The sequence below is a fragment of the Limanda limanda genome, chromosome 23, assembly GCF_963576545.1.
Source record: "Limanda limanda chromosome 23, fLimLim1.1, whole genome shotgun sequence".
NCBI classification, from domain to species: Eukaryota; Metazoa; Chordata; class Actinopteri; order Pleuronectiformes; family Pleuronectidae; genus Limanda; species Limanda limanda.
This window is the reverse complement of record NC_083658.1, coordinates 3067085-3094087: the sequence shown is the minus strand read 5'-3', so window position 1 is coordinate 3094087 and position 27003 is coordinate 3067085. Positions and strand designations below refer to the sequence as shown.

At 47.3% G+C, this 27003-nt stretch overlaps 2 protein-coding genes and 1 long non-coding RNA gene across 3 annotated transcripts; 1 reads left to right on the top strand and 2 right to left on the bottom strand.

The window, feature by feature from the left end:
- The first annotated feature begins 2508 nt into the window (after positions 1-2508).
- LOC132996912 (beta-1,3-galactosyltransferase 1-like) lies at positions 2509-3513 on the top strand. The gene has a single exon (XM_061067273.1). It carries the CDS (start codon positions 2527-2529, stop codon positions 3511-3513), a length of 987 nt encoding a protein of 328 aa, XP_060923256.1. The 5' UTR covers positions 2509-2526.
- An 8777-nt stretch (positions 3514-12290) lies between these two features.
- On the bottom strand, positions 12291-14263 carry LOC132996710 (uncharacterized). The gene is made up of 2 exons (XR_009677128.1): positions 13634-14263; positions 12291-13123 (listed from the first exon to the last, which is right to left on the bottom strand). It is a non-coding gene; the product is annotated as an uncharacterized LOC132996710 (long non-coding RNA).
- Positions 14264-14623: 360 nt separating this feature from the next.
- On the bottom strand, positions 14624-27003 carry LOC132996707 (bile salt export pump-like). Its single transcript, XM_061067044.1, has 29 exons — positions 26992-27003; positions 26826-26914; positions 26657-26675; positions 25655-25684; positions 25523-25574; positions 25148-25431; positions 24859-24946; positions 24481-24614; positions 24225-24396; positions 24008-24132; positions 23750-23924; positions 23525-23638; positions 23327-23437; positions 23130-23255; positions 22559-22762; positions 22300-22470; positions 21453-21654; positions 21298-21367; positions 20521-20641; positions 20263-20427; positions 20073-20177; positions 19723-19884; positions 19417-19620; positions 18711-18952; positions 18130-18286; positions 17577-17774; positions 16654-16860; positions 16417-16563; positions 14624-15960 (listed from the first exon to the last, which is right to left on the bottom strand). The coding sequence occupies exons 2-29, from the start codon at positions 26902-26904 to the stop codon at positions 15760-15762; spliced, it is 4065 nt and encodes a 1354-aa protein (XP_060923027.1). The 5' UTR covers positions 26905-26914; positions 26992-27003; the 3' UTR covers positions 14624-15759.

Sequence of the window (27003 nt, the reverse complement as noted above, 5' to 3'; positions counted from 1 at the left end):
GGCCTCTCGGCGGCCGGGAAGCGTTTGATCACCGGATCCTCAGAAGCTTCACGAGCCGTCCACACACAGGCGATCCCCGCGTGGAGTCTCGGAATCAGCGCCCGGCGTAATGAGGCAGAGACCAGCGCAGTGTGAGGTCACTACATTGACTTCCTGGGGAGTCACATCCAAAACACTGGAGCCGTTAATACCAGCGTACTGCAGGCTGCGTTTCCCCCCCCCCCCCGCTGCTTCCTGTCCGTCTTTCTCTGTCACTGCGCTGCCATGACAACCGGTTCAGATTAGCATGTCATTAACATTAAGCCCAGCGAACGGGAGTTAGTGATAATTGTAATTACACTTTCAGGGTTTTTTCCTCCCTTTTCATGAGTGAATACCTGGTTTTTTGCTGCAGGATTTACCAACGCTGCCATCTTGTGTATTCGGATCCACGGTTTCACCTCCTTCATGTGGCAGTGCAGTTGAATCTGTGAGGTCACGCTCAATCTAACCACTAACCAGCAAGTTAACAGTGATATCACCGAATCTTTCAACCTGCAAACACTTCATCACGGTGGCGTGAAATGAGAAGCTGGTCTCAGGACTTTGTGAGGTGCATCACCCAAAGAGGACATCTGGTTAATCTGGGCTCCGAGGGAGACAGGAAGAGGAATGAACCCATAGATCCGCCTCCGGAAACAAGGGATGTGGTGGGAAAAAAAGGCTGATGTGCAAACAGGAAGAAGGGAAAGAAAGGGAGTGAGGTCAATGAGAGGGGGAGAATATGATGATTTAGTGGTTCTGTGTTGGAGAGAGAGGGAGGAAGAGGAGATTGAGCGGCTTTAGGAAGACTGATGGAGGTGGAAGCTGTCAGTAAGTTGGAGGTGAGCTCCGAGGAGAGGAGAGGAATACTCCCCCCCCCCCCCGACCAAATGACGATGAGAAAAAGGTGGAGGTTGTTTAGGATGATGTGAGGAAAGAGCAAGCGCCTGTGGGGGGGGCGGGGGGTACCTGAAATGAGAGAAAAACAACAGAAAGCCAGAGGGATGGAGAGCGAGACAAAGGAAGAGGTAGTGAGACGTATAAAGACGGATCAAGCAGCCGCTGGAGTGGAGAAGAGGAGAGTGATTGAGGGGATGGAGCGGGGGGGTGGGGGGGGGGGGGGGTGGGGAGGTGTGGAGAAGCAGCCGTGATGAGATGGATTCTACTGGACCGTGAGATTGATGACTCTGCTCCACAAAGAGAGGGGGAAGAGATAGTGGAGAAACGAGGGGAGGAAGGCAGAGAAAAGTCCTGATGAAAAGAAGCGCAGTGACAAGAAAAGAAACTGATAAAAGAACGAGGGAGCTTCTATCTCTCCGCTCCTCCGTCGGAAAACACGAGCGGCATCTCTGCACGTTTCAGAATCTCTAATGGGATCTGTGGCACTTTTTTTCGTCCGTCGTCAGTTCTGCACGGAGGAGGAAACTTATTTCTGCAGAACAGGATCCGAGCCGAGCCGCCGCATCACGAGAGATTATGTGCAGAGAAAAGTCGGTTTAAAAAGACGGATTAGATGTAGTTTCGGCTTTTTTTGACGTCGAAAAGAACCGGCGTATTAGTTTTCCGTCACTGCCTCTGAACGCAAAACCGACATTTAAATACTTTGGATACAATGAACGCCGAGTTTTTGAAAAATCCTGTTCCACATTCGGAGCTTAAATTCAGCCCCTTATGATCCGCGAGTGTGACCAATTAGAGACGTAATTCTTATTATAGCGTGGCCGGACTTCCGCGGCGGTTTCTGTCCCGGCTAACGAAGGAGCGGCTCGTTACAGGGGGAGATATGTAAAATCCACATTCCGGCGCCGACCGAGGTAGAGAGAGAGAGAGAGGATGGGTGAGGAGGAGGGGGGTGAGACCCGGAGAATGAGAGGTTGTGGATATTAATCTTCTCCCATGATAACGTTTTGCTTTCACCTTCTCTCCCTCCTCCTCCTCCTCCTCCTCTGGGCTGTCAGATGGGTTATGATTTGCCAAGCAGTGTGGAGGAAACAGAAAGTGGAGGAAGAGAGCGAGTAGAGATATTCCCTTCTTATCAGAGGCGCTGATGGAGTGATCTGGATGCTCCACGCTGTGACAATGCAGAATAGTAAATATTGTGAAATATGTCACATGTCTCACGGTCTCTATGAACACTAGACAGTCGGGTGTTGGCTGCATCCACCGTGTTTATCTCCCTGCTGCAGTCGTCATTCACAGCTGTGAGTAACGCCGCCTCTCTCTGTGTTTTCTCGTCTTCTTCCAGATGCCGCCAGCGAGCGCCGAACCCTCCTCGCCGGCCGCGATGGGACACGCCCAGCCCGTGGACACGACAACAACCCTCTGCAGTGTTACCTTTCAATCCCAGCGCCGTCTCTAGACTAGTAGATTGGTCCCTTATCTGACCTTAATGTCAGCCGCGTTGCCGTGGCAGCCTCAAGCTGCACCGCCGGATCAACCCATGGAGGCGTGGCCTGAACACCCCCCGCACCGCTGCCCCTGGTGACACCAGCCAAATGAACAGCGATGCCTTCTAAGGTCTCCTGCCTGTACCTGCTGACCGTGGTTTGTTGGGCCAGCGCTCTGTGGTACCTGAGCCTGTCCCGCCCCTCCGGCTCCGACCCGGGACAGGTGAACGTCCCGGCACGCAACCTGCCCAAGCCGGGCAAGAACGGCACCTTCGGCAACATCCGCACGCGCTCGCTCAACCCGCACGACTTTGACTACCTCATCAACGAGGCCAAGAAGTGCGAGGCGGAGCCGCCCTTCCTGGTCATCCTCATCAGCACCACCCACAAGGAGTTTGACGCCCGCCAGGCCATCAGAGAGACATGGGGCGACGAGAGCACCTTCCCCGAGGTGCGCGTGGTCACGCTCTTCCTGTTGGGCCGCAGCACCGACGCCGTCCTCAACGAGATGGTGGAGCAGGAGAGTCAGATCTTCCACGACGTGGTGGTGGAGGACTTCATCGACTCGTACCACAATCTGACGCTGAAGACGCTGATGGGCATGCGCTGGGTGGCCACCTTCTGTTCCCAGGCTCAGTATGTCCTGAAGACGGACAGTGACATATTTGTCAACATGGAGAACCTCATCTACAACCTCCTGAAGCCCACCACCAAGCCCAGGAGGCGGTACTTCACCGGCTATGTCATCAACGGTGGGCCAATCAGAGACATGCGCAGCAAGTGGTACATGCCCAGGGATCTTTACCCAGAGAGCAAGTACCCGCCCTTCTGCTCCGGCACCGGGTACATCTTCTCGGCGGACGTGGCCGAGCTCATCTACAAGACTTCGCTACACACCAGGCTGCTGCACCTGGAGGACGTGTACGTTGGCGTGTGCCTCCGTCGGCTCGGCATCCATCCCTTCCAGAACAGCGGCTTCAACCACTGGAAGATGGCCTACAGCCTCTGCCGCTACCGCCGCGTGGTCACCGTCCACCAGATCTCGCCGGAGGAGATGCACCGCATCTGGAACGACATGACCAGCAAGAAACACCTGAAATGTTAGCAGGACTGTTCGCACTCGCACCAGCGGAGGAGTCGGGGGGGGATTGGGTTTCATCAGCCGCCCCCCCCCCCGCTGGTCAGCACCGAGCTGAAGGAACGATATTGATGAAGAGGCCGGGGCCACAAAAGAACTCTGCGTTACTCCGAGTTCCCCTCATGTCAAGGTGCTGCTCGGCTCAGACTCTCAAATCGGGCTCGAGGTCGGATTCGTTTTCCCAAAAAATGTGTGAAACCATCAGTTTCATTGGAAATTACACGACAGCAGCAACATTCGATTAAGAATAAACGGCAGCACTGGAAGTTGTCTCCTCACAGCTCCAACTCTGAATGTTCCTGATGTGTTTTCAGTCGTTGTTCTCTCTGAGCGAGGTGTGTCGATCGTTGGATGTAGCGTCTGGTAGCTTCACCGGGACCACGCTGAGTTCCCGGTGTGAAGACTCGCCGGAACCACGGCGCTCTCACTCTGTGGATCGGTATCAAGGAGCCGACCTGGTTGCCTCTGTAATATTTCAGAATTCGACATATTTTCTTACAGCAGAACAACCGCGGAACATTCTTTCAACGCTGTGAAGATGTCGGCTGCTCGCATTCCCGAGTGAATGTTACTTCTGTGACCGTGTATAATGTGGTTATTTGTCTCAGGCGCTGCAGTGGGCTGTTCTATTTTCTATTACTTGAACATGAAGAGCAGATTCACTAGTGGGAGATTGTGCCGAAGACAAATATCACACTTTGGAGTGCTTTCTTCTTTTCAATTACTTGAGATTAAATAAACTGCTTTTGTAAGACTTGATATTTCATTTATTGCAGGAAACCACATAAAAGTTTTTATTCCAGTCGGTTTAATATGAATTCCCTGTAAGTTAATACGCCCACGTGCATATCGGGAAACTCGGTTATACCCTGAATTGTTTCTGCAGAAATCAAAGTGTCTCATCAGAAGCGCAGCTGCTCGGTTTGAAGCACGTCACGAAGCTGCTGGATCTCCAAGTCTCAACAAGAGGAAGCACTGAGGGGATTTGAATGTCAAAATAAAGTGCAGACAGTTTTCAGCTCCACGTTTAGGTTTTAGCGTCAACGGTTCGTTTAGTTGTTTGATTCATTACAGAGAATGTTTTTTATCAAATGGCTTCAGAATGGAAATGAAATTATTTTGTATTATTTAAAGTATAGAAATAGTGTAAATACGTCAGTGGCAGGTACATCAGTGAGTTTCGACCTCGTCTATAAAACACCTCAGTCCTGCTTTTATTGTTCCACCACTTCCTTCATCATAGTGATGATGGGCTGAAGGACACGGGCCAGTGGACAGTTGTCTGATCCCACACTGTGTCCCACACTCTGCTGCACTTAAAGGTTACATTTAAAATTCACTTTTTCCTCCAAAATAATTGATTTTATGTAGTAGTTTCAGAAGAACTATTATCGTATATATAACTTTAACAACTCATGTGTGTGTTTGTGTGCAAATCAACAAATCAGCACCATGCAACATTACTATAATTAGATTGCTCAGCCTCTGATGCCTACAGGTGTGTGTGTCTGTGTGTGTCTGTGTCTGTGAACTCTTTGTTCCAGCTTCAGCTTCCTCCTCTGACGGAGCAGCAGCACGGCTCCTGTGGGACTCGGTGCCAGAGAAATGAAAAGTGTCTTCTGTTCTGTTCTTGCAAAGATAAACATAAAAATGTGGGAAGCACTTGTGGCGCCGCTGCGTCCTCCAACTGTTTCACTCGGAAATCTGGTGGGAGCTTGTCTGCAGAAAACACACCCGCGCCCGTTATGATTTCTTCATCATAAAACGACTCCCAGATGGCGTCTTTACTTCAAATGCGTCTTTTTGATGTGTTTTTGCGGCTGAAATATAATTGAAAACGTTTTATGGGAAAGAACTGCCACAGTGTGCCGTCAGTTAATGGATTTATTTTGCACACTAGCACATATGTGCAGTAATAGTTATTCACAGCCTCTCATCTTCACTGCTGTGTTTGGCATTCCCCTGATCACGCCCTATGGCACATGCAATTTGAGACGATGTGCTGAGTAATAGAACGTCTACGCTCTAAGTGGCCAAACAACCCAGTGGTGGAGCGATTAAATGGCCAAAGCTCGGGGAAAATGAAAGCGAGTGATTATTTTCCCGAGGATTGTGATAAATGAAGCACAACGAGCGAGGCGACGTGCTCGACAATCAGGAATCTGATTTCTAAACAAATCTTGGGAAGAGTGGAAACACGACCCTCTTCAGACCTTGAGGTGTAAATCCTGGAGGCAAGTTTCCAAATTCTGCAGAATCTCCTGCAGAGAAGCATTTCGATCATGTCCTCCATTCACCTGTCCTGTGAGGCGCAGGGTGCACACAGGAAAATAGCCGTGGACTCAAGTGGCCGTGTTCAATCTGTGCAGGCGTAGTCGAGTCAAGGTGAAGGAAAGAGGCTGAGTGAGAGCAGCTGGAGAGAAATCCTCCAGGAGAAGTGGTGTCAGCCCGATGCTGCGATGCACCAGGAGGCTGCAGCTTGAAGTGGCATTTGGATTCTGGATCTGTCGGATGTTCCAAGACGGTCAAAGTGACATGATTGTCAGCTGAGACTGATTTGGAATCGGTGGAGTGCGTTCTTCATCAGGAATCTGCCTCCGTACCCTGATCTGAACAGACTCTGGCTCCAAATGATTAAAAAAAAGCTATCCCAGATTCCTTTTTTGCCTTTTACAACCTCATCAGTACACAGCTATTGAGTCCTTCGTTAAATTAAAAGAATATTGAATTCGTTAAGTAGATACCTCTAAACAAATTCATTATTTACCACTTTGTTTTCTGTCGTGTCACCTACAGCACGACCGCCAGCTCAGATCAACACATCGTGTTCAACAATCAAATCCCAATTCTAACGATTTGAATAAAAGCCGATAACACTGAGATCATTTACATGTCCTGCTCAGCATTGCAATTTCTCAATCTGTCATTCATCGGAGGCAGGAGACGGCTGCAGATGTGGGTCAGTTGTTGATGGACGCTGCAGCCGGAGATGCTCATTACTGCTAATCAACCCTCCGGACAGCTGAGGAGGCGGCGCCGGGGCAGGTGGAGCCACGGGAGTCAGGCAGCGTTATAGTGATGAATTAGTCATGGACGACGTGAAAGTGATATTTACTTCCTGCTCCCTGAGACTGAAAAGGTCAAAATCACAGGATCCCTTCAGACTCAGATTTCAATGTGTTTTTAATTGACTCCTCTGCAAAACAAATCAATGGCGGCGTTTTACAGGCTCGCATCGCTCCACGCGTCCTGCGGCGGGACTTTAACCCTCACAACTCCGACATGGCAAGCAAAGCTTAAATATTGATATCAGGTTATCCCGTCCTTGCCGGCGACAGCACTTCAGCAGCATGAATTATTTTCTGTCATCGGTAACAGATAGATGGGATTTAAATAGGAAGCATACATCAGGGCGTGAGGCAGGGGCGCCACGAGCGCTTGACAGAGACAAGTGTGACAGCCGAGCAGAATCTGAATTGCACGAGCGATAAATTAACTCTTAATGGCGTTGGACAGAAGCCGATCTCTTGGAACCGGTGGAGGCGCCGAGCTGAACCTCACCTTATTCCAAAAGCAGCAGGTACATATTTATGACCTGCTGCACGCTGGGGGAGGAACATTTGCATGTGTGCGTGAGAGCGGAGTCTCATAAATACCTGATGGGCTGGTGAGCGTCGAGATCATTTGATTCAGAGGCAGGTAGAGGAACAAGCGTCACGTAACTGCCTGGCTCTGTACTCCATGTCAGTCCCTTTTAAATTCTTGCGTATACCTGGGGAAAGTGTGCAGCTCATGTTTATCGCTCCTGAAGGCAGCAGGCACCGGGTGTGGGAGTGAGTCTGTTTGATGTGATCACATCCAGTCAGGCTGCAGCAGCTCCACTGAGGCTCTGAGGCTCTGAGGCTCTGAGGCTCTGAGGCTCTGAGGCTCTGAGGCTCTGAGGCTCTGAGGCAGTTTGCAGCGTGAGACCGAGGCGAGCGGTGACCCGTCTTCATGCCTCTGCACCGGAGAGACAGCCAGTGACCAGAGGGACGAGGTTTCCTGGGCGTCCATCCTGATCTTGTCCACACGATATGTCAAGGACGCCATGAAAGTTGGTGCAAACGTTCATTTGGACTCAGAGATGAACTGATTTCAGTGGTCGAAAGGTCAAGATTCCTGTTTTTGGTTCTTGTTAACGCAGCGTCTCAGGAAGTCCTCCAGGCGATTTCTCCAAATTTGTCTACAAACGTTCAATTGGATGTGAAGATGAACTGATTCGATTTGTGTGGTTGCAGACGTCGCCCTATTGAAGAGTGTGATGTCACTCTTGTGTCTTTCTGTTAAATAATAGGCTGATAAATATCGAGCGAGAGGCAGGAGAGGATTAGAAACAACTTGTCCGAGCAGCGATAATTGAACTTCTCTTCTTCCAAACTTTCTTTTTTCTCTGTTCGATACAAAAGCTTTTCTCTCACCGGGTCATTGACTTTGATTAAGTTCCTTCGGTCCACTGCACAAAGACTTTTACCATTGATTTGTCAGGTTTGCTTTCTCTAACATCTCGAGCCTCATCTGCAGCAGAGACCTGAGCTGCTTTGACTCTGAGACGCTGCTGTAGCTCGTGGACTAAACACAGGATTCTTCCAGGCATTAGCTGCGGCCCACACCGCTCTGCCGGGGCCCGTGGGGAGTAATTGCCTCATTTGGGAGGTAATTAATCTCTATTAAAACCACATCCATCTCAGGCCGTTACCTCACACACATCTCACACACAATTTGGCGCTTCACAACACAAACCCGCCGGAGAACACACGCAGGCAGATCCGGCGAAGGGGAGGAGGCTGAAAAGACGACTGCTTTCCAGGAGGGGAAATAAAGAGGTGGAGATAAGAGTCCGGGTAAAAGATGGAGAACTCACTTGTGCAATTCTGTTTTCCCTTCAACTGCATATTTGACAGATTTGTCCCCTTTTCTCGGTGGCGTCTTGCCCTTGATTTCTGTTTCTCCACCTTTCCTCATCTCTCTCTGCCTGTGATAGTCTAAGCCCGGCTTAAGCTTCCATCTACTCTCTCTGCCTCCTTCCATCTCTCTCCATCTCGCTCTCTCTCTCTCTCTCAGTTCCTCCGTCTGCTGCTGTTCTTACCGCCAGGCCCCAGGAATCCTCCGCAGATGCCTGAGAGACCGACTGTTGACAGACAACACGGCTTTAAACGTGAAAACAAGGCTATTCCGAGCGGGGATTGCATGAATTCATAGGCAGATGTTTTTCTTTGCACTTGTTTGACATTTTTTCTGCAAACTTGTCAACACAAAACGCTTTGTGAGGCAAGCGCGGAGGAAAATGCAAACATTTGGTGCCTGTCACGGTGACGGCTTTCATCCTAACATGTCGGGTAAACTGCACACGGACAAATATAACACCAAACTTCTCATGTTTCCTAACTGCCTGCAGCTCCCAGCGTTTGGATAAATGCTGCAACACGGACCGAACAGTGACGTTAATATTCAGGCCGCCGCTCCGTTCGATTACTCTCCAAAGAAAAAGACGCTTTTGGATGAAATTACCGTCAGTTTCAATAAGATAACACAATTTCAGAGATAACTTCATCAGAACAGAACAGCACGGTGAATTCCAATCACATTCCAGCCGGACCCCTTTCAGAGAAATCCATCTATTCTCCCACTTATCTGACACAAAGCCAATAATCGTACCATCGGCTGCATGGCTTGTAATTGTCCTCTTGGAATGCAGCAGCAGTCAGATGATGGAAACAGGTCCCACGTCCACATCATCCATGTTGGGTCATGTTGGGGGGGAGCATTTGAAGTGTTTACAGACCTGCAATTCAAATCTGCCTCTTTTATTCACCTGAAGTGTATTTTTATCTCCTCTGAACCAGGCGCTTCAGAAGCCAAACCCTATTATTTCCTCTCTTCTCCTCCCTTTTCTCCTGTGAGTCAATGTAAAGCCACATTTCTGTATCATCTGCTCCGTGTTTTCCGTTCCTGTGCCAGCGCTTGATTTGCTCTAATTAAATGCGACTGACAGTGTTCACGCATTAGAGAAGAACAAAGATGCAGCTGATTGAACAACAAAAGACAATTTATTCCAAACCACTTTACTCTCAGTTAGTGTTTTTTGCCATAATCCTCGTCTCTGGACCACACCGCGGGGGAAATATCCTGTTTTGCATCATTTAGGAGAATTAAAACCAGAATCATTCTCCTCAGTGTTTTCAAAACTTTATTTGTAGGAGAAAAATATCAGAGAGCAGAGAGTTGGGTCACACATTTTATTCAGAGTTGATGTGAAAGTTCCCTGAATCTCTTTGTACGTGATTCTGAAATCCTAAAATAAATCCAATCAAGCCTCGAGTGTCCGGCTGGCTGCTGTTCCTCAGCTCCAGGTGATCTGGTTGAGACTCTTCTGCCTCTACGGCTTCTCCATCTCTCCAAGCGGCTCCAGTTCACTCAAACAGGATGTTTCCCAGCGCTCTGGAAGATGGTCGTGGATGAGATGAAGCGGTGGCGTTGGTCCCGTGTCGGTGGGGGATGCCACAGCTCGGGGCTGATGGGAGATAATCCCAGGACAGGATGACCCCCGCGGAGAGAACTCCAGGCTTCCCGATTATCGTAACCTTGTCAGGCGCCACGTGACAGACCCACAAATACACAAACACGTGTGAACCATGTCGTTGTCTCTTCCCACCACCCCCACCTCCCCGTGCAGTATCGACTCCAGCAGCCACAGCGGGGAGCAGAGAGCAGCTTTCCAAATCATGACAAATCACCCTTTACCAGCGGGTGAAGCTCCTCAGGTGGCTGGAACGACAGTGTCGCCTCAGATGAGGAAGGAGGAAGCTCACCGACCGAGAATCCTTGGACCTGGCGACAGCTTTTACTCTCGTGTGATCACGTCTCTTTATTCACGGCGACACGGAGGCCGGACGAAGTTTCCCACTTTCATCTGGCTTGTTCTCATCTTGGGATTTTCGATTTCATGTTTTGACATTTGGCTTTTCAACCTGCTTTATGTTGCATTTTGCTATCGAATGTTCTTAATTAAATGGACAGAGCACGTGTGCAGCATGTCGTCGGCACATCTGTTATTATAACTCATTGTTGTGCAGAAGCAAAGGGTTATTTCTCACAGATAATAACAGTATTTAGTCATGTACGACTGATTGTGGCTCAGTTGTTTCTCCTGCAGCTGCCTCACTCCCCTTTCTGGATTTATCTTTGGGATTTGAACTCACAAAAGCCACTTTCAGACTTGGGTTTGGTTTGTTTCTTTTTGTTTCGTCTCCTTGTGTTTCTTTCTACGTTTCCTTTTGGTCTTTGTGTTTGGAGACCTCCACATTACTTCCAACATGTCCATCTAAAAGTAAGTTTCTTGATATGTCCTCGTCTGACGTCCGCACTCACATTCTAGTCGAAACAAGTTTTTCTTCACCCTTGAGTTAGTTCAATTAATTCAAATCCACAACCACATACGGCTCATGTGGTTTGATGAAGTTATTTCTACGTTCGTTAACACAAGTAGCAGAGAGCGGCCGTCAGCCTGCAGGAGAGAGCTGCAGTTTCTGCACAGAAATGGTACTTCTGCAAATTGCACGTTTCATTATCAAAGGTACGGAAACAGACGCCGTCTTGGTTCGGTCGTACTTTGAAGTCGGTCGTTTGCGGCTCACTCAGCGGGACGCCGGAGCCGCGTCTCTCCCAAGGTCAATCACGGCTGGTTTCCTGAGGAGCTATGTGGCTAATCCTGCTAGCGGAGTCTGTTCAGGGACTGTATCTGATGGAGAGTCTGCTCGGAGACGGCACAGTATTCAGGCTGCGACACGTGTTATCGCAGGTTATTTCAAGGGGATTGAACGAGGGGATGTGTGAGGAAGTGGAGCTGAAATGAGAAATAGTAGCTGCGCGGGGGGTGCAACAAATCACACAAAGGTGATTTGCTGGGGTCGCCCTGCGGAGCGGGAGCAGCTGCATCGACAGAGAACACGGAGCTTAGTGCGGTTTTTTATTCCTCCCGGAGGCGCGTTGTTCCATCACCGGGTCGGCAAAGACCCGAAGAGCCCATAACATCCTCCGGTTTGCAGACGACACATTATTCCTCAGCATCGCCCGGTTAATTAGGAGACGTGCTCGTCCACTGAGCAGCATCCAAGGTCAAAGAGCTGCATGTGGCTCCGCGTGTGAGATCAGATCCTGATTGGCCGGCGAGCTCAGAGAATCCCCGGCTTTCACCCTCAGCCCACGTGGACGAAGGCTCGATCACGCAAACTTTATTCCTAAATGCCAAATGGCACATTAGGGAGGTTTGCTTCACATCCATTAGAGAAAACAAACACACAGAGCTTGTTATTTAGAAACTCAAAGGTGAAACAGGTCTAATAAAGAGGAGCTGCTTGATATAAAGTCTCCAACAAACACAACCTCAGATCATTGTGATAAACTCAGCCGAGGCCACTGCAGCCTTTTAGAATTCAAATCTGGCTTTTGTAATTGTGATTTTTTTTACCAGGTTAGAAATAAGTTAAAATATATTTTGTTTATAGTTGAAATTGAAGTGATTGCAGAAAGTCTTGATGGTGAATGTTGGGAGAACTGCTGTCGGTCTGACTTTCTCTTACAAAATATTATAAATAAGAATATTATTACTACTTTAAACAAGTAATTGCGTTGCTAGAATATCGGATTACTTTGTTTCAAGTCAATCAAAGGTCCCTTTAAACAACATCAAAGCTTCCAAACATCGGTAGTTTGACATTCTGATGTTTATTAGTTGCCCAGCAGAGTTAAGCTACATCCATGCTCCCTTACTCACTTCCTGTGGACTTTACACTCGGGGGCTGGTTGTAGAAATCCTGCAGAAAGTCTTTGGAGTTCAGTGTCTGGAAGCAGCTTCAGCCGCCTCATGAATAATTAATTCTAACAGGATCCTCCTCCGACTCTCCCTGTGGTCACAGTTAATGTTATTGCTGCTGTAATAACGATTATGATAATGAAAAACCTTAATGCTAATGGCCGTCATCAGTAATGATAAAATTAGGCTGGTGTTATATTGTCGCTGCTCCCCACTTCCCCTCGGGTTAATGATACATCTTCCAGTCTGGATTTATTTCAACATGACGACTGTAATTTGGGTTTTATGGGACGTGCGTGTTTGAGCCAGACAGGAAACGAGACATCAGCAGTTTTTAAATATTGGCCCTGAAGATTTAATCAATACAGACGCGAGTTACATCACCTAATATCCCGCTCATGACAGAATTAAACAGAAAACAAATACGAGACGGAAAAATCTATTGGTTTAATGTTCCAACACAATTATAGGGGGAGTGTGTGGACTCTATTTATGCTGGGAATCCTGAAGTCACGTTCTGACTCTGACTCGACATCACCACCAGGCAACAAAAAACAAGGGTCTCCGTCTTATTTACTGCTCCTGCGAGCCCACCAATTTGCCGGCCGTCCACTCAGTGAGCTGTAATGGCTTCTGGCCGGTCAGCACTTTAAACCCTTCAGAGACCCTCCTGTCCGGTTCACAGAGGGAGAGACCTGGGCGGACAAACAGTGAAGCAATCCATCCCTGTGGGAAATTAAGAGCGGATGTAATTATGAGAGGTGGACGCCATAACCTGCACTGAATAAAGATGAATGTCTGTTATCTGGGTTTACTGGGATCCCTGTTCTTGTTCATCTTAATGAATGATTATCTTTATTTTTTAACAAGATTACCACGCGACAAAGGAAATTTAAAGCCATATTGAGCCTTATATATTGAGAATATTACAATATTGTGACAGTAATTTTGTAGTATTATGATTAGAAAGTACGATCTTTAAACCAGAGAGAAGTATTATTTTATCGATAACAAATTCATGATTAAATTAGATAACATGTAATTTAATAAGAAAGAAAACTCGTTATTTAACGTGAATCATAATCAAGCAAGAATTAATGTGGTAATTTTGTAATTTGTGGGAAATTAATTGATGTTATGGTTTTATTCTTGGAAAAATTACGACTCTCCTCTCTGACAATTATGACTACATTCCTTATACTTTATTTTAATAATTTGTTCTTGAAGAATTATCACTTTATGCTTGAAATCTCCCCCGAAGAAACCCCTTCAGTTTCAAATCAGAAGAAAACCTCAGCGTCCACTAACATCCACAACGATCTGAGACCATAGAAGAAAACCACTCACTATTCCCTGTGTTGTGTTTATGTGAATATATATGAAGAGTCACCAGCACAGACACATCACACAGCCTCCGACGCCTGTTCCCATCGATCAGACCTGCACTGACACGCGGCGGCACAAAGTCAAACACTGTCCTCTCTCTGAATGGATTGGCAGGAGAAGCTGCGAGATTAGATGGCATCGGAGGAATGCTAATTCTCCAGGAGTCTGGGTCTGGAGATGTCGTGATTAAAGACTCAATTTCCCTGAGGTCAGTGTGGCGTGATGGCATATTACTACTAACTGATGGAGTGTCTCTGACATCTGCACCCGTCACAAGCGGCGGCGGCGGCCCTTAGTTAACATGGACTGGAGACACCGGCTCGTGCGTCGGATTGAATATTCCTGTCAGCGTCGAGAATTAATTCAGTGGCGGAGTTCATGAGGAGCCGTGTTGTGTTATCAAAGTGGTGAAGAAGAGGAGGGAGAGGCCGGCAGGCGTCATCTCCACCGAGCAGGAAGTTTTATAGCTCTATCTAGTTTGGCGCTGAAGGACGAGTAAGATATGGGAAGAATGATGCAGTTTGAATCTGATTTTAAAAGTTTGCAAGATAGGATGGTGCAGGCGTTTGCAATTATTTCAATATCTATCGTCAGTTTTTGGTGTATTGAGAAACGCTGATTCTGCTCTGCAGGCTGAATATACGATAAGATGAAGAGTTCATGAGCTATGTGTTCCAGACCTTGGTGGAATCTGTCGGTGGTTAAACCAGACTTTTAATGATATCGTCAGTTCTACTAGTAAAACGTAAAATAAAATGTTATAATGATTCATTACTTTCTTTGAGTCGATAAAATAAAATAACCTGAAAACAACATAAAAGTCAAGTTAATCATCACGTAGACTTTTATCTTTATTTATGGCATGTTTCACAAACTGATTTACTTAATCTCTACTGTGCAATTACATTTGTTCACAGTTCAAATTAAGGCCAATTATAAAGAAACAAATTTTGACAGTTTGTTTTTCATCAGCAACAACTTCATTACAAGGAAGTACAAAGAATCTGTTGGATTAATAATCTGTGTTTCAGTCCCATAACATATATCTGCACTTCATGAAATATTTACAGCCCTTTTCAATACTTTTCATTTCATTTCCAAAAAATGTAGAAAAAGGAAAATCTATTCAGAATATCATTTAAAAACTTTTTTATATTTGTTGGTTGCTGTTATCGAAGTTTTGTAAAAACAGGTAATAATAATTAGAAAGTTTGAATTAATACAGATAAAAGTACTGATCATGTACAAATATGTCTCTCATTACTTTTTTTTTATATGACTGGATTATGAATACAGAGTACTAGCATTTTACTTATTGAAGTCAGTGTCTAATTTATAATAATACATATATACAAAAGAGTATTACACCCACTTATAGGGGGAAATAATAATGTTGCAATTTTATGTGAATAAAGTTGTAATGTTTTGAGAATGTGTGCTATTTAAAGGGTTTTTATAGATTCTCAGAATCCAGAAGTAGTGGAACTCTGGAGAGAACTGGTTCTCCTTGCTGCTTATATAAAAAATATCCTGTTTTTCTCGTTAAATTACAACCTCATTCTTCTCAATTATGGCTTAATTCTCATAATATTACAACATTATTATGGAAAAGTCATCTTTCTTCGTTATGGCCTTAAAACTTGGTCGTAGCTTAGAGACGAATGTAGTGGCGTGAAAAGTACAATATTTCCAGTGTGAAGTAACATAAAATGGGGAGTACTGAATCAAGAACTTAGGTAACTAGAGTAAATGTACTAATAACATTTGACCACTCGCAGCGTCCTTCATGTGACCTTTGGGCTTCAGACCTGTGACACACTTGGCACATGAACGTGCACAAACAAGGATCTGAGTTCAAATACCTCAAAATAAATACTGAGTGACCAGGTCTAACTTCCTGTTGAACACAGCTTCCGTACTGAGTGAAGCATGGCTCCATGTTGTGTTCGGCTGATTGGACGCCGGTCCCCGGGCGGTTAGCTGATTGGTGCTCCGGTGGTGACCAGCTTGTAGTACGCTCCCTTCAGGACCATGAGCTGGTTGTGCGTCCCTTTCTCGATCACGTAGCCCCGGGACATGACGGCGATGATGTCAGAGTTCTGGATGGTGGACAGGCGGTGGGCGATGACGATGCACGTCCGGCCCTCTCTGGCTTTGTCCAGCGCTTCCTGCACGACCTGCAAACAGACGTGAGAGAGCACACGTGAGGCAGCGTGCACACAAACACACACACTCTCTGCACACACACACACACTCAGAACACAGCAGCTATTATCAGTTCCCCCTGACAGCCCACACACACACAGGCCGCACAATTATAGCAATTTCACAATCATGCGTTGATTACTATCATTAGAATGTTCCAGTGCATCAGCGCCGCAGAGGCCTCTTTGCTCCTCAGTGTTTTTGAGCTGGAGCCGCTACTGCACAGCCCACAGACCATATTCATCTTAAAGGGGCTCGACTGGAGGGCTGGCATGAGCTGTGAGCTGCTGCTGTTAATAATAGAGATGATGAATGATAATGACGGTAATGATAATAATAATTAACTGGCTGCTCTCCGTGCCCCGAGAATATCAAGCAGCTGCAGCGTGCAGCGATGTGGAGCGTGGTTTGGGTTTATCCGAGCGCACCTTCTCGCTCTCCGTGTCCAGCGCGGAGGTGGCCTCGTCCAGGAGCAGGATCTTGGGGTCGCGGATGATCGCCCTGGCGATGGCGATGCGTTGCTTCTGACCACGGGACAACTGGGAACCCTGGGCGCCCACGTTGGTGTCGTATTTCTGTGGCAGGGAACAAGATATATGATGAATTTAAGTGTTTGGCCTTTGTCTTACTTCAGAAGAAAAGTGTCCAGGAGGTTCTCAGGGTACCTCAGGCAGCGCCATGACGAAGTTGTGCAGCTGGGCCTTCTTGGCGGCGGACATGACGTCATTGAGGCTGATCTCCCGGGAGTTGTCGCCGTACTTGATGTTCTCGGCGATGCTGCAGTCGAACAGGATGGGCTCCTGGGACACGATGCCGATCTTGGAGCGCAGGAAGGGCACGTTGACGCCGGTGGAGTCGTGGCCATCAATCAACTGCAAGTCACCATCAGGAAGAAGCAATATAATAATCAAAGACGGGGAAATACAATCCACTTAATGAGCTTTCATGCGACCAACTCCTCTGTCATTTCCCTTCTAACTACAGAGGTGATTCTGTCCTTTTGAAATCTCAGACAGAGAATCAGGTCTGAGTTTCCAAACCACTTCCATCTCCATTAACTGGGTTTGAGTTTTGGCAGAGCTCCCCTGCTGGCACGAAGGCAAACCTCCCTCCCGAGCTTCTCCCTTTCAAATACAGCCCAAAGTCAGCGTGAGCGTGTGACTGATAAATGATTTAAAGTGATTCTGCAGTCACAGGATGTCAGATGTAAGTGATTATTCCTGGACTTTGACAAATGACAGATTTCACTTTGAACTGGTAAGTCCCAGATGAAGGAAGAAATGACTTTCATTTCAAACTGAGACGTCTGACATTTTGAATAAAGGTCAGCATCTGCAGTGACAATCTAATTCTGTCTGCTTGCGAGGCACAACTCCCACTCACACGTGTTCTTGTTCAAATATGCAAAGAATTCATTAGATTCGTCCAAAGCTGAAGAACTAAGTGAAAGTTCAGTGAGGAAGTCGTTCACCTGCAGGATGTCACAGTTTAAACTTTAAAGATTTGACCTCCCTTTCGCTAGAAAAAGAGCAAATATAAAGTGTCATGGCAACGCAGCACAAGTATGAGTTCAACATGTCCTCCTCACCACTCGGCCGTGGTCTGGATCGTAGAACCTCTCCAGCAGCTGGACGCTGGTGCTCTTCCCGCAGCCGCTGCTGCCCACGAAGGCCAACGTCTGGCCGGGCCTCACCGACACGTTCAGGCCGTTCAGGACCTGGATGTCCGGCCTGGTGGGGTACGTGAACTTGCAGTCGATGAATTCAAGGTTCCCTTGGAAGTTGTCCTGGAAACAAGGTGGATGGAGGCAGAAGGGAAGTTACAGCAGGTTTCTGTGTGTTAGGGCACCCCCTGCTGTCCACAACAGGCAGGATCAGACTCTACAATAACACTGGTATCATAGGGTTTCATTTCCTTTATGCAGATTTGTATTATTGTGCTGTAATTGTCAGGAAAAGAAAGGAATCCTTTCTTTCTCCGTCCATCGACTCATCTCTTTCATGGCTGATTCAAAATGAACAAGCAAAGCAAAGAAGGAATAAGGAATCAGACTTTTGCATCTGGATTCCCATCTGACTCTATCATGACAGGACCAGGCGGCGCTCAGAGTGTAACACACAGCAGAGCGTACACACTCATACCCATTTATCCCCCTTGTCGCTGTAGACGCTGATCTGAGGCACGCGGTCCAGCAGCTGGAAGAAACGTGCGGCTGAGATCTTGGCCTTGGCGTAGTCGGGGGTGTAGGAGGAGGCCTTCCCGAGGGCGGTGCCGCTGGTGACGATGGCAGAGATGACCCTGCCACAGAGACAACAAACTGTGACGTCTGCAGGAGCGTTGGTTACTTATCAGCTACAGATTTAAAGGTGATTGACTAAAACAAACTTTTATTTTTCAATGTCAATCTCCAGCCCCGTGACCAATAAGAATGAATGTACAAATAACCCTGGACCCAGAAAAAGAAACAAGGGATCATATTATATAACCTGATCATACCTTTCAGAATTTATATATAAAAGAAAAGTTTGATGTTTTAACAATAACTTATCACGATATCAGCATGAAAAGCTCTATGTTAGAATCTTTCCTTCCAGTGTAGCAGAAGTACGCTTCCATACAAATGAAAGGAAGAGTTAAGACATCTTGCTGCAGCAGCCACATTGGAACCCAGTGATAGAACCAGCAGGAGTATTGAGACCCGGCCTGGTTCTGCTGCTCTCACCTGAACACCAGGCTGAAGTGAAGCCCCTCCTGTCGCACCAGGTAACCTCCGAACCGGTACGAGGCCGAGTTGGTCAGGAAGACGACGCACTGGGCGAAACCGTAGCAGGCTCCGTACACGTTGGCCTTCTTCAGGGCCGCCTGGAACGGGCCGTCCAGTTGGGCCTCGTACATGTCCACGAAGCTCTGCTCCTTTCCCAGGCCGGCGATGGTGCGGATGTTGTTGAGGGCCTCACCGGAAATCTGTAAACCAGAAAAAGTGGCTTGAAACCCAGAAACCAGTTTAAACGGGTGTGTTGAATGTGTAAAGAAGGATCGGATGCAGATAAATCCTTTGCTGTGCTCTTATCTGTTTCCTGTTTTATGCGGCTGCAGTGAGCCAATCTCCCCCGCCCCCCCCCCCCCAGGGATCATTAAACTTTCATCCGATCCACTTAATTTGAACGGGCGGGGGTTTACTGCACTGGGGGGGATGAAGATAGTGTGGAGGAAGTTCACTGTAAATTAACTTTTAAAGACTTTTACTTGGATTTGAACTTCCTACTGTATTGTCCTGAAGTTTTAATCAGCTTGGCCTCTCGGCACCGTGACCCCCCCGGCAGGAATCGAGCCTGACCCCGTCACTTCTGATCGGAACATTGAAGTTGAGGGGTTGATGAAGATGTCAGGACATGAGGAGCTGTACGCTATGAAAGATGATATCTGACCCGTCCGGCGGCCTCCATGGCCTCCTTGTCCTGCTTGGCGAAGCCCGTCAGCATCTTTGCCTGGAAGCCGCCGGACAGAGCGATGAACGGCAGGAAGCAGAGGATGAGCATCGTGAGCTTCCAGCTGAAGTAGAAGGACATGAGGACGGCCACGCCGATGTTGGTCAGGGAGTTGACGATCATTCCGATCTGCGACCCCGTGGCCTGAGGGCGAAATCGAAAGGGAAACGAGGATCACGCTTACAAAAATGTCATCTTATTCTCATTTTGTCATTTTCTTTTCTTTTTCCTGCGGCTGTAACACACCCCTTGAACCTGCGAGGCGTCGGTCGCCAGGCGTGTGGTCAGCGCCCCGGGGCTGTTCCTGTGGTCGTCGAACCAGCCGATCTCCTGGCCCAGCATGGCGTGGAAGCCGAGCCGCCGCAGCCTGCGGGTCAGCAGCTCCCCGGACTTGGAGAAGGCGTAACCCTGGAGACAAGACGTCACATGGGGGGTGTCGGAGCGGCGCCAGCACCCACACAGGGTTTGAATCTGAGCTGAGCTGGTTAGGGTTAGGGTTAGGGTTAGGGTTAGGGTTAGGGTTAGGGTTAGGGTTAGGATTAGGGTTAGGGTTAGGGTTAGGGTTAGGGTTAGGGTTAGGGTTAGGGCTACTCTACCTGCAGCATCTGGGTGAAGAAGGAGACGACGCCGACCATGACGAAGAACAAGCAGATGGCATCGATCTCCTTCCTCTGAGCCACGGGATCTGTTAGTGAGAACGTCTGCACACACAAACAAAACCATGTGAACCTGGGACCTCCATGCTCTAATGACCTTTATTGGAGATGAAAGTGGATTGAGCCTTACAGCCAGGATTTGACTGAACAGCAGAGAGTAGACCGGGTTGACTCCTCCGTTTATCGCGGCTCCAATGGACCCAAAGAGCATGTAGGGCCACTCGGGGATGTTGTACTTCAGGATCCTGGCGACCGGAGCCGGCTCCACGACCTCCTCCTCCTCCGGGATGTCGTCCTGAGGGTTCAAACACACGTCAGCAGGCGCGTACTGGCAAAAAACTGCCAACACGGCAAATCCAAAGCAGAAGTGCTCCCTCCTCTCACACACCTTGGACGTGCCGGTCTGGGAGATGGCGTAGGTTCTGGGCCCCAGCTCTCCCACCATGGAGGCCGAAGAGTCCGGGATCAGGTTGGACAGCTGGGATCTGGAGCGCTGGCGGATGGAGGATCTGTGATGGAAGGAACATCACACTGTCGTTGATCCTCTAGCAGGATAAATGTAGGAAAGTAAATTGAGATTTCACGACGTTTCCGACTGTAATAATGCAATTTAAATGCTCAGTCAGGAAGTGGATATTATTCACAAGTGAGCGAGTTATCTTAAGACATTGGAAGGCGCCAGAAATTCCACAGGTGAAAGAATGGGTGTGTGCAATGACTGAAACTGCATCCTATGAATGTATGCTTAGTAGATTTAGCGATGACAGGGAGGAGGGGGCGACCCCTTGAGGCAGGTTCTGGAATTACATAAAGGTAAATAATGATCCCCACTAGGACTCTGGTTTTGTTGTTTTGCTGTGTTTCTCCCAAGTGGGATCCTGTAATACTGTAAACCTCAGCAACATGTCTATATGATGAATGCTATATCATGTATGGTGGTGTGTGCAGGTATGCAATGAAGGTATGAGTGGATATCATTATGTACTTTGTTTTGTAATAGCTGCCTATTATTGAGATAAACATGTGCGAAGTCTGTTATTAGAGTCAATTCTCAACCATATACTACTTGTTCCTGTGTAAAGAAACATGTTTAATTTGCCATGTACCAGGCCTGAGAAAAGTTTAAAAAAAATGTGAGCGAGTGAGGAAGTGACTTCTCAAATACCTCAAACTGGCTCGGTAGCTTCCGGCTCTGGACAGATTCTGCTTCACCGGCTCGTCTACCTTCTCGGCCACTGAAAGGAGCCAACGCAGCGTGAGGATCACAATCAGACAGTTTTACATATTACAGATCTGTCACGGCGTGAGAGGTGCACCCACGTTGTCGAGCCTTCTCGTTCAGGGCCTTGTCTCCTTGACTCTGCAGCGTCACCAGCATGAAGTAGACGCCCTTCCTCTCCAGCAGCTCGCCGTGCTTGCCCCTCTCCACCGCCCGGCCGTGCTCGAAGCCCACGATCACGTCGGCGTTCTTGATGGTGGAGAGGCGGTGAGCGATGGAGATGGTGGTGCGGCCCAAGCGTACCTGCAGGTTTGCACCAGTGCGTTAGCGATATAAAAAAGGATTTTGATGTCAAATCCTTAAAATACACATGAAATTTAAATGTAAAAGGAGCTTTCTTGATATTTTATTACTTTCGTAGAAGTAGAGTTTTCATGTTATGTCTCTTGGCGCTGAATCAGAATCAGAAGTATTTTATTGCCAAGTACGTTCACACATACAAGGAATTTGCTCTGGTTATTGGTACAAACGATGAACATAGAAACATAAAAACACAATAAATACAACATACATAGGAGAGCAATAAATATACCAGTATATATTTACTCACTGTTTACTTCTTATTTACTCACTTTTTACCAGTATTTATACAAAGTAACATTTATTTTGAGATAAACATTTCTGAATAAAATTATATAAAAAATAAGAAAATATAAAAAGTGAAGTAAAAAGTGAAGTGCTAAATGCAAAACAGTTAACAGTGTCATATTGCAATATGCAATGTAATGCAGTATAATATAATATGATATGATATAATGTGTTAATTTAACACATCCTCTAGGATGGAATAAAAGTCCGAGTCAGGTGGGGGTCCCGGGCCTTGTTGATAAGAGTGAGTGAAATATATCTGTTCGTGGTTATTTCAGCACATAGACCGGTCCCACTTACTTTATCCAGCGCCTCTTGGACTACGGCCTCGCTCTCGTTGTCAAGGGCAGAGGTCGCCATGTCCAGCAGCAGGATCCGAGGGTTCCTGACCAGCGCTCGGGCGATGGCGATACGCTGCTTCTGCCCTCCGCTCATCTGACCGCCGCCCTCCCCGACCAAGGTGTTGAATTTCTGTCAAATTGAAAAACAGAATTGGTGCTCGTGCTTTTTTCGACCCTTGGAGAATCCTGAAACCTTCTATTTGCTGGGTCCACTCCACCTGTGGCAGGTCCTGGATGAAGTTGTAGGCGTTGGCCTCCTTGGCGGCGGCGACTATGTCCTCCATGGAGACGCCGGGTCGCCCGTAGCGTATGTTCTCTGCGATGGTGGTGGCGAACAGCACCGGCTCCTGCTCCACGATGCCGATCAGCGAGCGCAGCCATTGGATGTTCAGCCCTCTGATGTCATGACCGTCCAGGGTGACCTGAGGGCACAGAGCAGCTGGTTGGGCAGAGATTGATGGATGACGCTATTAAAACCACTTTTCTGCAATAATGTGCTTCGGATGATGAGGTTGTTAGAGTCTATTTCCTTCTGGAGAAGCAGGAGGGAATAAGAAAGTATAGACCTGTAATTCCAGCAGGCAGTTAAGACCCATTGGCTGAATAATGAAACGTATTATCATGTTCCTCTGCAGCCCCGAGGGGATGGTTATTTCTGAAACCAGCAGAATCCGGCTTAAAAGGAAGGAGGAGGCAGCTGCACTGTCTCGTGGGTAATTTGACGAAAGGGACCTGAATCAGTGTATTGCATGTGGGAGTGCCACGTGTTCTTTATGTAGCTGTGCTCACCATGCCCTCTTTGGGGTCGTAGAAGCGCTGGAAGAGCTGGATGGCGGTGCTCTTCCCGGCTCCGCTCGGGCCCACGAAGGCTGTGGTCTCCCCTGATTTGACTGCAACACTGAGCTGGTCCAGGGTCTGAGTACAAGGGACATACGTTCAGAAACTGTTTTTTAGGAATACTGTTTGACGTAGAAGCACTCACGTACCTTCACTTCCGGTCTGGATGGATAGTGGAAGGTCACATTGTGAAACTCGATGTCTCCCTGGACCCTGTCGAGCTTATATCCAGCCTCGGATAAACAGTCGATCTCCGGCTCCTGGTGTTTTAAAAGGAAGACGTGTCAATAAGAGGCTCTGGTTTCCCTTTGAAAACACAGTTCCTGGTTGTCATCAAGCTGTCTCACTCTGTCGATGGTCTCAAAGATGATGGTGGCGGCGCCGCGGCCTGCAGCAAACGCCTCCAGACACGGGGAGGCCTGCCCCAGATTCATCGCAGCGATCAAGACACCGAAGAACACCTGGAACGGAACCGTTTAAAAAGCAGTGCTGTTGGTTCCAGGTGTTGTGCCAGACAGACGTTCTGAAATATAGTTTCCACGTCTAATCGCATGGCTGTGGACGTGTGATACCTGCAGGAGTGTTCCTGGTGTGTACTCCGCGGTGTCCACCACCAGACTGGAGCCGTACCAGAAGGCCAGAGCGTAGCACAGGAAGATGATCAGCCACATGTATCCGGTGAAGAAGCCCATGATCATTCCCTTCCTGATGCCCCAGCGCTGTGCAGAGATCAGGTTCCTGTCATACCTGTGGAGGAGAAGACGAGCTCGGGCTCAGCTCTGCTAGCAGAAGGGTCAAATTGGGTCGTGCATTCATTTAGCATTCTTTACCTTTGCACTTCTTTTAATTCTCCACCAAACGCAGACACGGTCCTGATGGAGGAGAGGACCTCATCAGCGACGGCTCCGGCTTTGGCGTAGGCCTGCAGCTCCCTCCCGGTCAGTTTAGCCACGAACTGGACTCAGAGGAAAAGGTGATGCAGAGTTACAGGAGGAGAAACGAGGCTCCTAGGGGGAAGTCAGGGCACACGAGAAATCAAAGTCTCACCAGAGCCATGAAACCAGCTCCGATACCGATGAGTGGACTCGCTGCGACGATGACAAGCGTCAACTTCCATCCTTTCACGAAGCCGATGCAGAAGCCGCACACGAAGGTGGTGAAGCGCTGCAGGAAAATGGCAACCTGATCCGCGATGGCATCGTTGATCTTGTTGATATCGCTGGAACGCAGATATGACGACTGTAAGACAGACAACACTCTCCACCCCACAAACCCCCTGGCAGGAGTCGCTCCTCCTACTCACTCTGACATGCGGGTGTTGAGTTCTCCAACAGAGGTGCAGTCGAACCAGCCGATCTCCATCCTCATCACTTTGCTGAAGTACATTTTCCTGACGATCTGAACCTGCCGGGCGGCGGCCTGCACCCACAGCGAGATCTGTCCGTGGGAAAGAGACGAGTGTACGTGGATCAGGCATTTCATTGAGTTTGCCTCCCACTGAACTCTACTGGGACGTAGAATATAATTAAGTACATGTAGTTTTTGAGAATATCACAGATTCAAGTTGAAACTGACAGAAAAGTAAGTTAATGAGAGAGAAAAAGGAGCAGGAGGAGGATTTCTCTCCTGATGAAATCGGTTTCAAGTGGATGAGAAGATGACAGACGTGTGAACCACTAACCTGAAAGTATCCCAGGAGGAAAACAGCAAATGCAATTCCAACGTAGTACAGGGAAAATTTGGTCATTTCATATTCGATGTCCAGAATCCTGAAAGTCCAAACACATACAGTAAATAACGACGGACTTAGGACTTGAAATGATTAAACACATAAAAGATTTAATAATACATCTACTTGTTTTTAAATCATCTCTCACAATGTTGTTTTCCTTCTGCTATTACTTATTCTGTTATTCGATGAGAGCGATTAATATCATGATTATTCATATTCTTATTATTGCACTCCTCACCCACACGCCAGGCCCTTCAGCGGAACGAGCATCTCCCACGTGGCGTTGTGGCCCCAGGCCGACTGGTTGAGCGATGCAGTGTAGTTGCTCTTCCACTGGATGGTGTTGTTCACGCACTCCTTCCTGACGTCTCTCAGCTCATTGAGCTCGATGTCGTACTCGATGAAGGTGTCTGTGAGCAGGCCGAACACCAGCAGCATGAGCGGCTGGGCCGAGCCGTGCAGCACCGCACACACACTGCCGAACACCATCATCATCACCTCTCTGCACGAGGAGAAACGGAACTGGACACACACACACACAGGACACCACATGAGGAGGAGGGAACACTCAGTGATGAGAAGTGTCAGATTCTGAGGGAAACAAGTGTTTTACCAGCTGGAAGAAGCCGACCCGTATGGCTGGTTGTTCTGCGTTCCCCTGAGCCCTGTGATCGAATGAGTATATCAAGATTCCACATGAGATCAAATAAAGTGTCCAGAGACTCAGCTGCTGTAGTTTACTTACTTCTCATCCTTCTTGGAGGATGCCATAGTCCTGCATAGAAGAGAAAAGAACACAAATGGGAGCTGCAACACATATTCTCAGTGTAGGAGGCTGCAAAATACATGCTTGATTATTTAATGCATGATGCGAATCAGGGTGGGTTGTGAATCCCTGCTGCTCATGATTAACAAACAATCAAATCATGACAACTTCTTTAGTAAATGCAAAATTAACGATTCTTAAAACATCAACTTCTCACGGTGCTGTGGCTCTGGGAGCTGGAGAAGAAGTTGAAAATTGAGAAAGCAGAAAACACACCATGTACATGTCATTCCTGTTGTGTTCTGGATTAGGTTTGTTTTTACACCTTAGGTTGCATTTTCTGAATTAACAGCGTTCTGGTCCTTGAGGTCAAATTGGCGAAGATGTTTTTTTACCTCTGCGCCACACAACATAATTTGTTCACCAAACCTTCACAAAACCGATTCAGGGGCAGATCCAGGAAGGTTTTCTCACTTTCTTTATGACCATATTGAAGAAATAAATCACTATGAGCTTTTCTGGATAAAGGTCATAAAATAAAAAATATGTAACATTACAAACATAAAGTTGTGGTGTATTGTGGGGGAAAAGGCCATACTTTTTCGAGAATAAAGTCATCATTTAATTTGAGAAAACTCATTATATTGGAGAATTATTTTTTAAATTAGGAAATTACTGCTAAAAAATAACTAACAATAGACAATCACATATATATACATTTTAAAAGCTGCCTGCACAGGACAGAGATAATATATAGATTTTCCTGAAATTTAGATTCCTGGTAAACGGGGTTAATGACCCTTATTGTATCTGAGGCCTTGCTGGGTCTCTTATTTTCCAGCAGCTACACATTGAGCAACCCTGCTATTCAAACAATCTCCACCAAACTAAACAATAAGTGTTTCATGTGTAGCTCATCATTTAGAGACCTTGAAACAATCTGTCCCATAATGATATTAACATATAAATGACTTTACTTACATGTAGGAGTCCGCTGGCCCTGCAACGCAAGAGTTTAAATCTTTAAAATGATAATCTATACTCTATCTGAATGCAATTTAAAATAGTTTTTTATAGTTTTATCATCATGAGATAATCTATTGGAAAAGAATGAAGCATTATTTCGCAGAGAACATCAAAAGTGGATTACCGTCATCTGAGCCCTCATAGCTGTGGTTTTCCTGTCCCAGTCTCTTAATGCTTTGCAGTTTCACTGATCCAGTCGGCATGGTGACTCATCTACGACGTCCAAAAGCAGAATATTGTGTCAAAATTCAACTCCACGTCAGAGGTATTACTATGGTACATTTACCCACATGAGAGAACTC

What these genes read in the sequence shown, in the direction of transcription:
- LOC132996707 (XM_061067044.1), bottom strand. Translation starts at nt 26,904, where the DNA reads ATGCCGACTGGATCAGTGAAACTGCAAAGCATTAAGAGACTGGGACAG. An exon ending in TCCTCCAAGAAGGATGAGAA is followed by an intron (nt 25,575 to 25,654) that starts GTAAGTAAACTA and finishes ATTCGATCACAG; the next exon opens with GGCTCAGGGGAACGCAGAAC. An exon ending in GAATTAAAAGAAGTGCAAAG is followed by an intron (nt 23,925 to 24,007) that starts GTAAAGAATGCT and finishes TCTCCTCCACAG; the next exon opens with GTATGACAGGAACCTGATCT.
- LOC132996912 (XM_061067273.1), top strand. Translation starts at nt 2,527, where the DNA reads ATGCCTTCTAAGGTCTCCTGCCTGTACCTGCTGACCGTGGTTTGTTGG.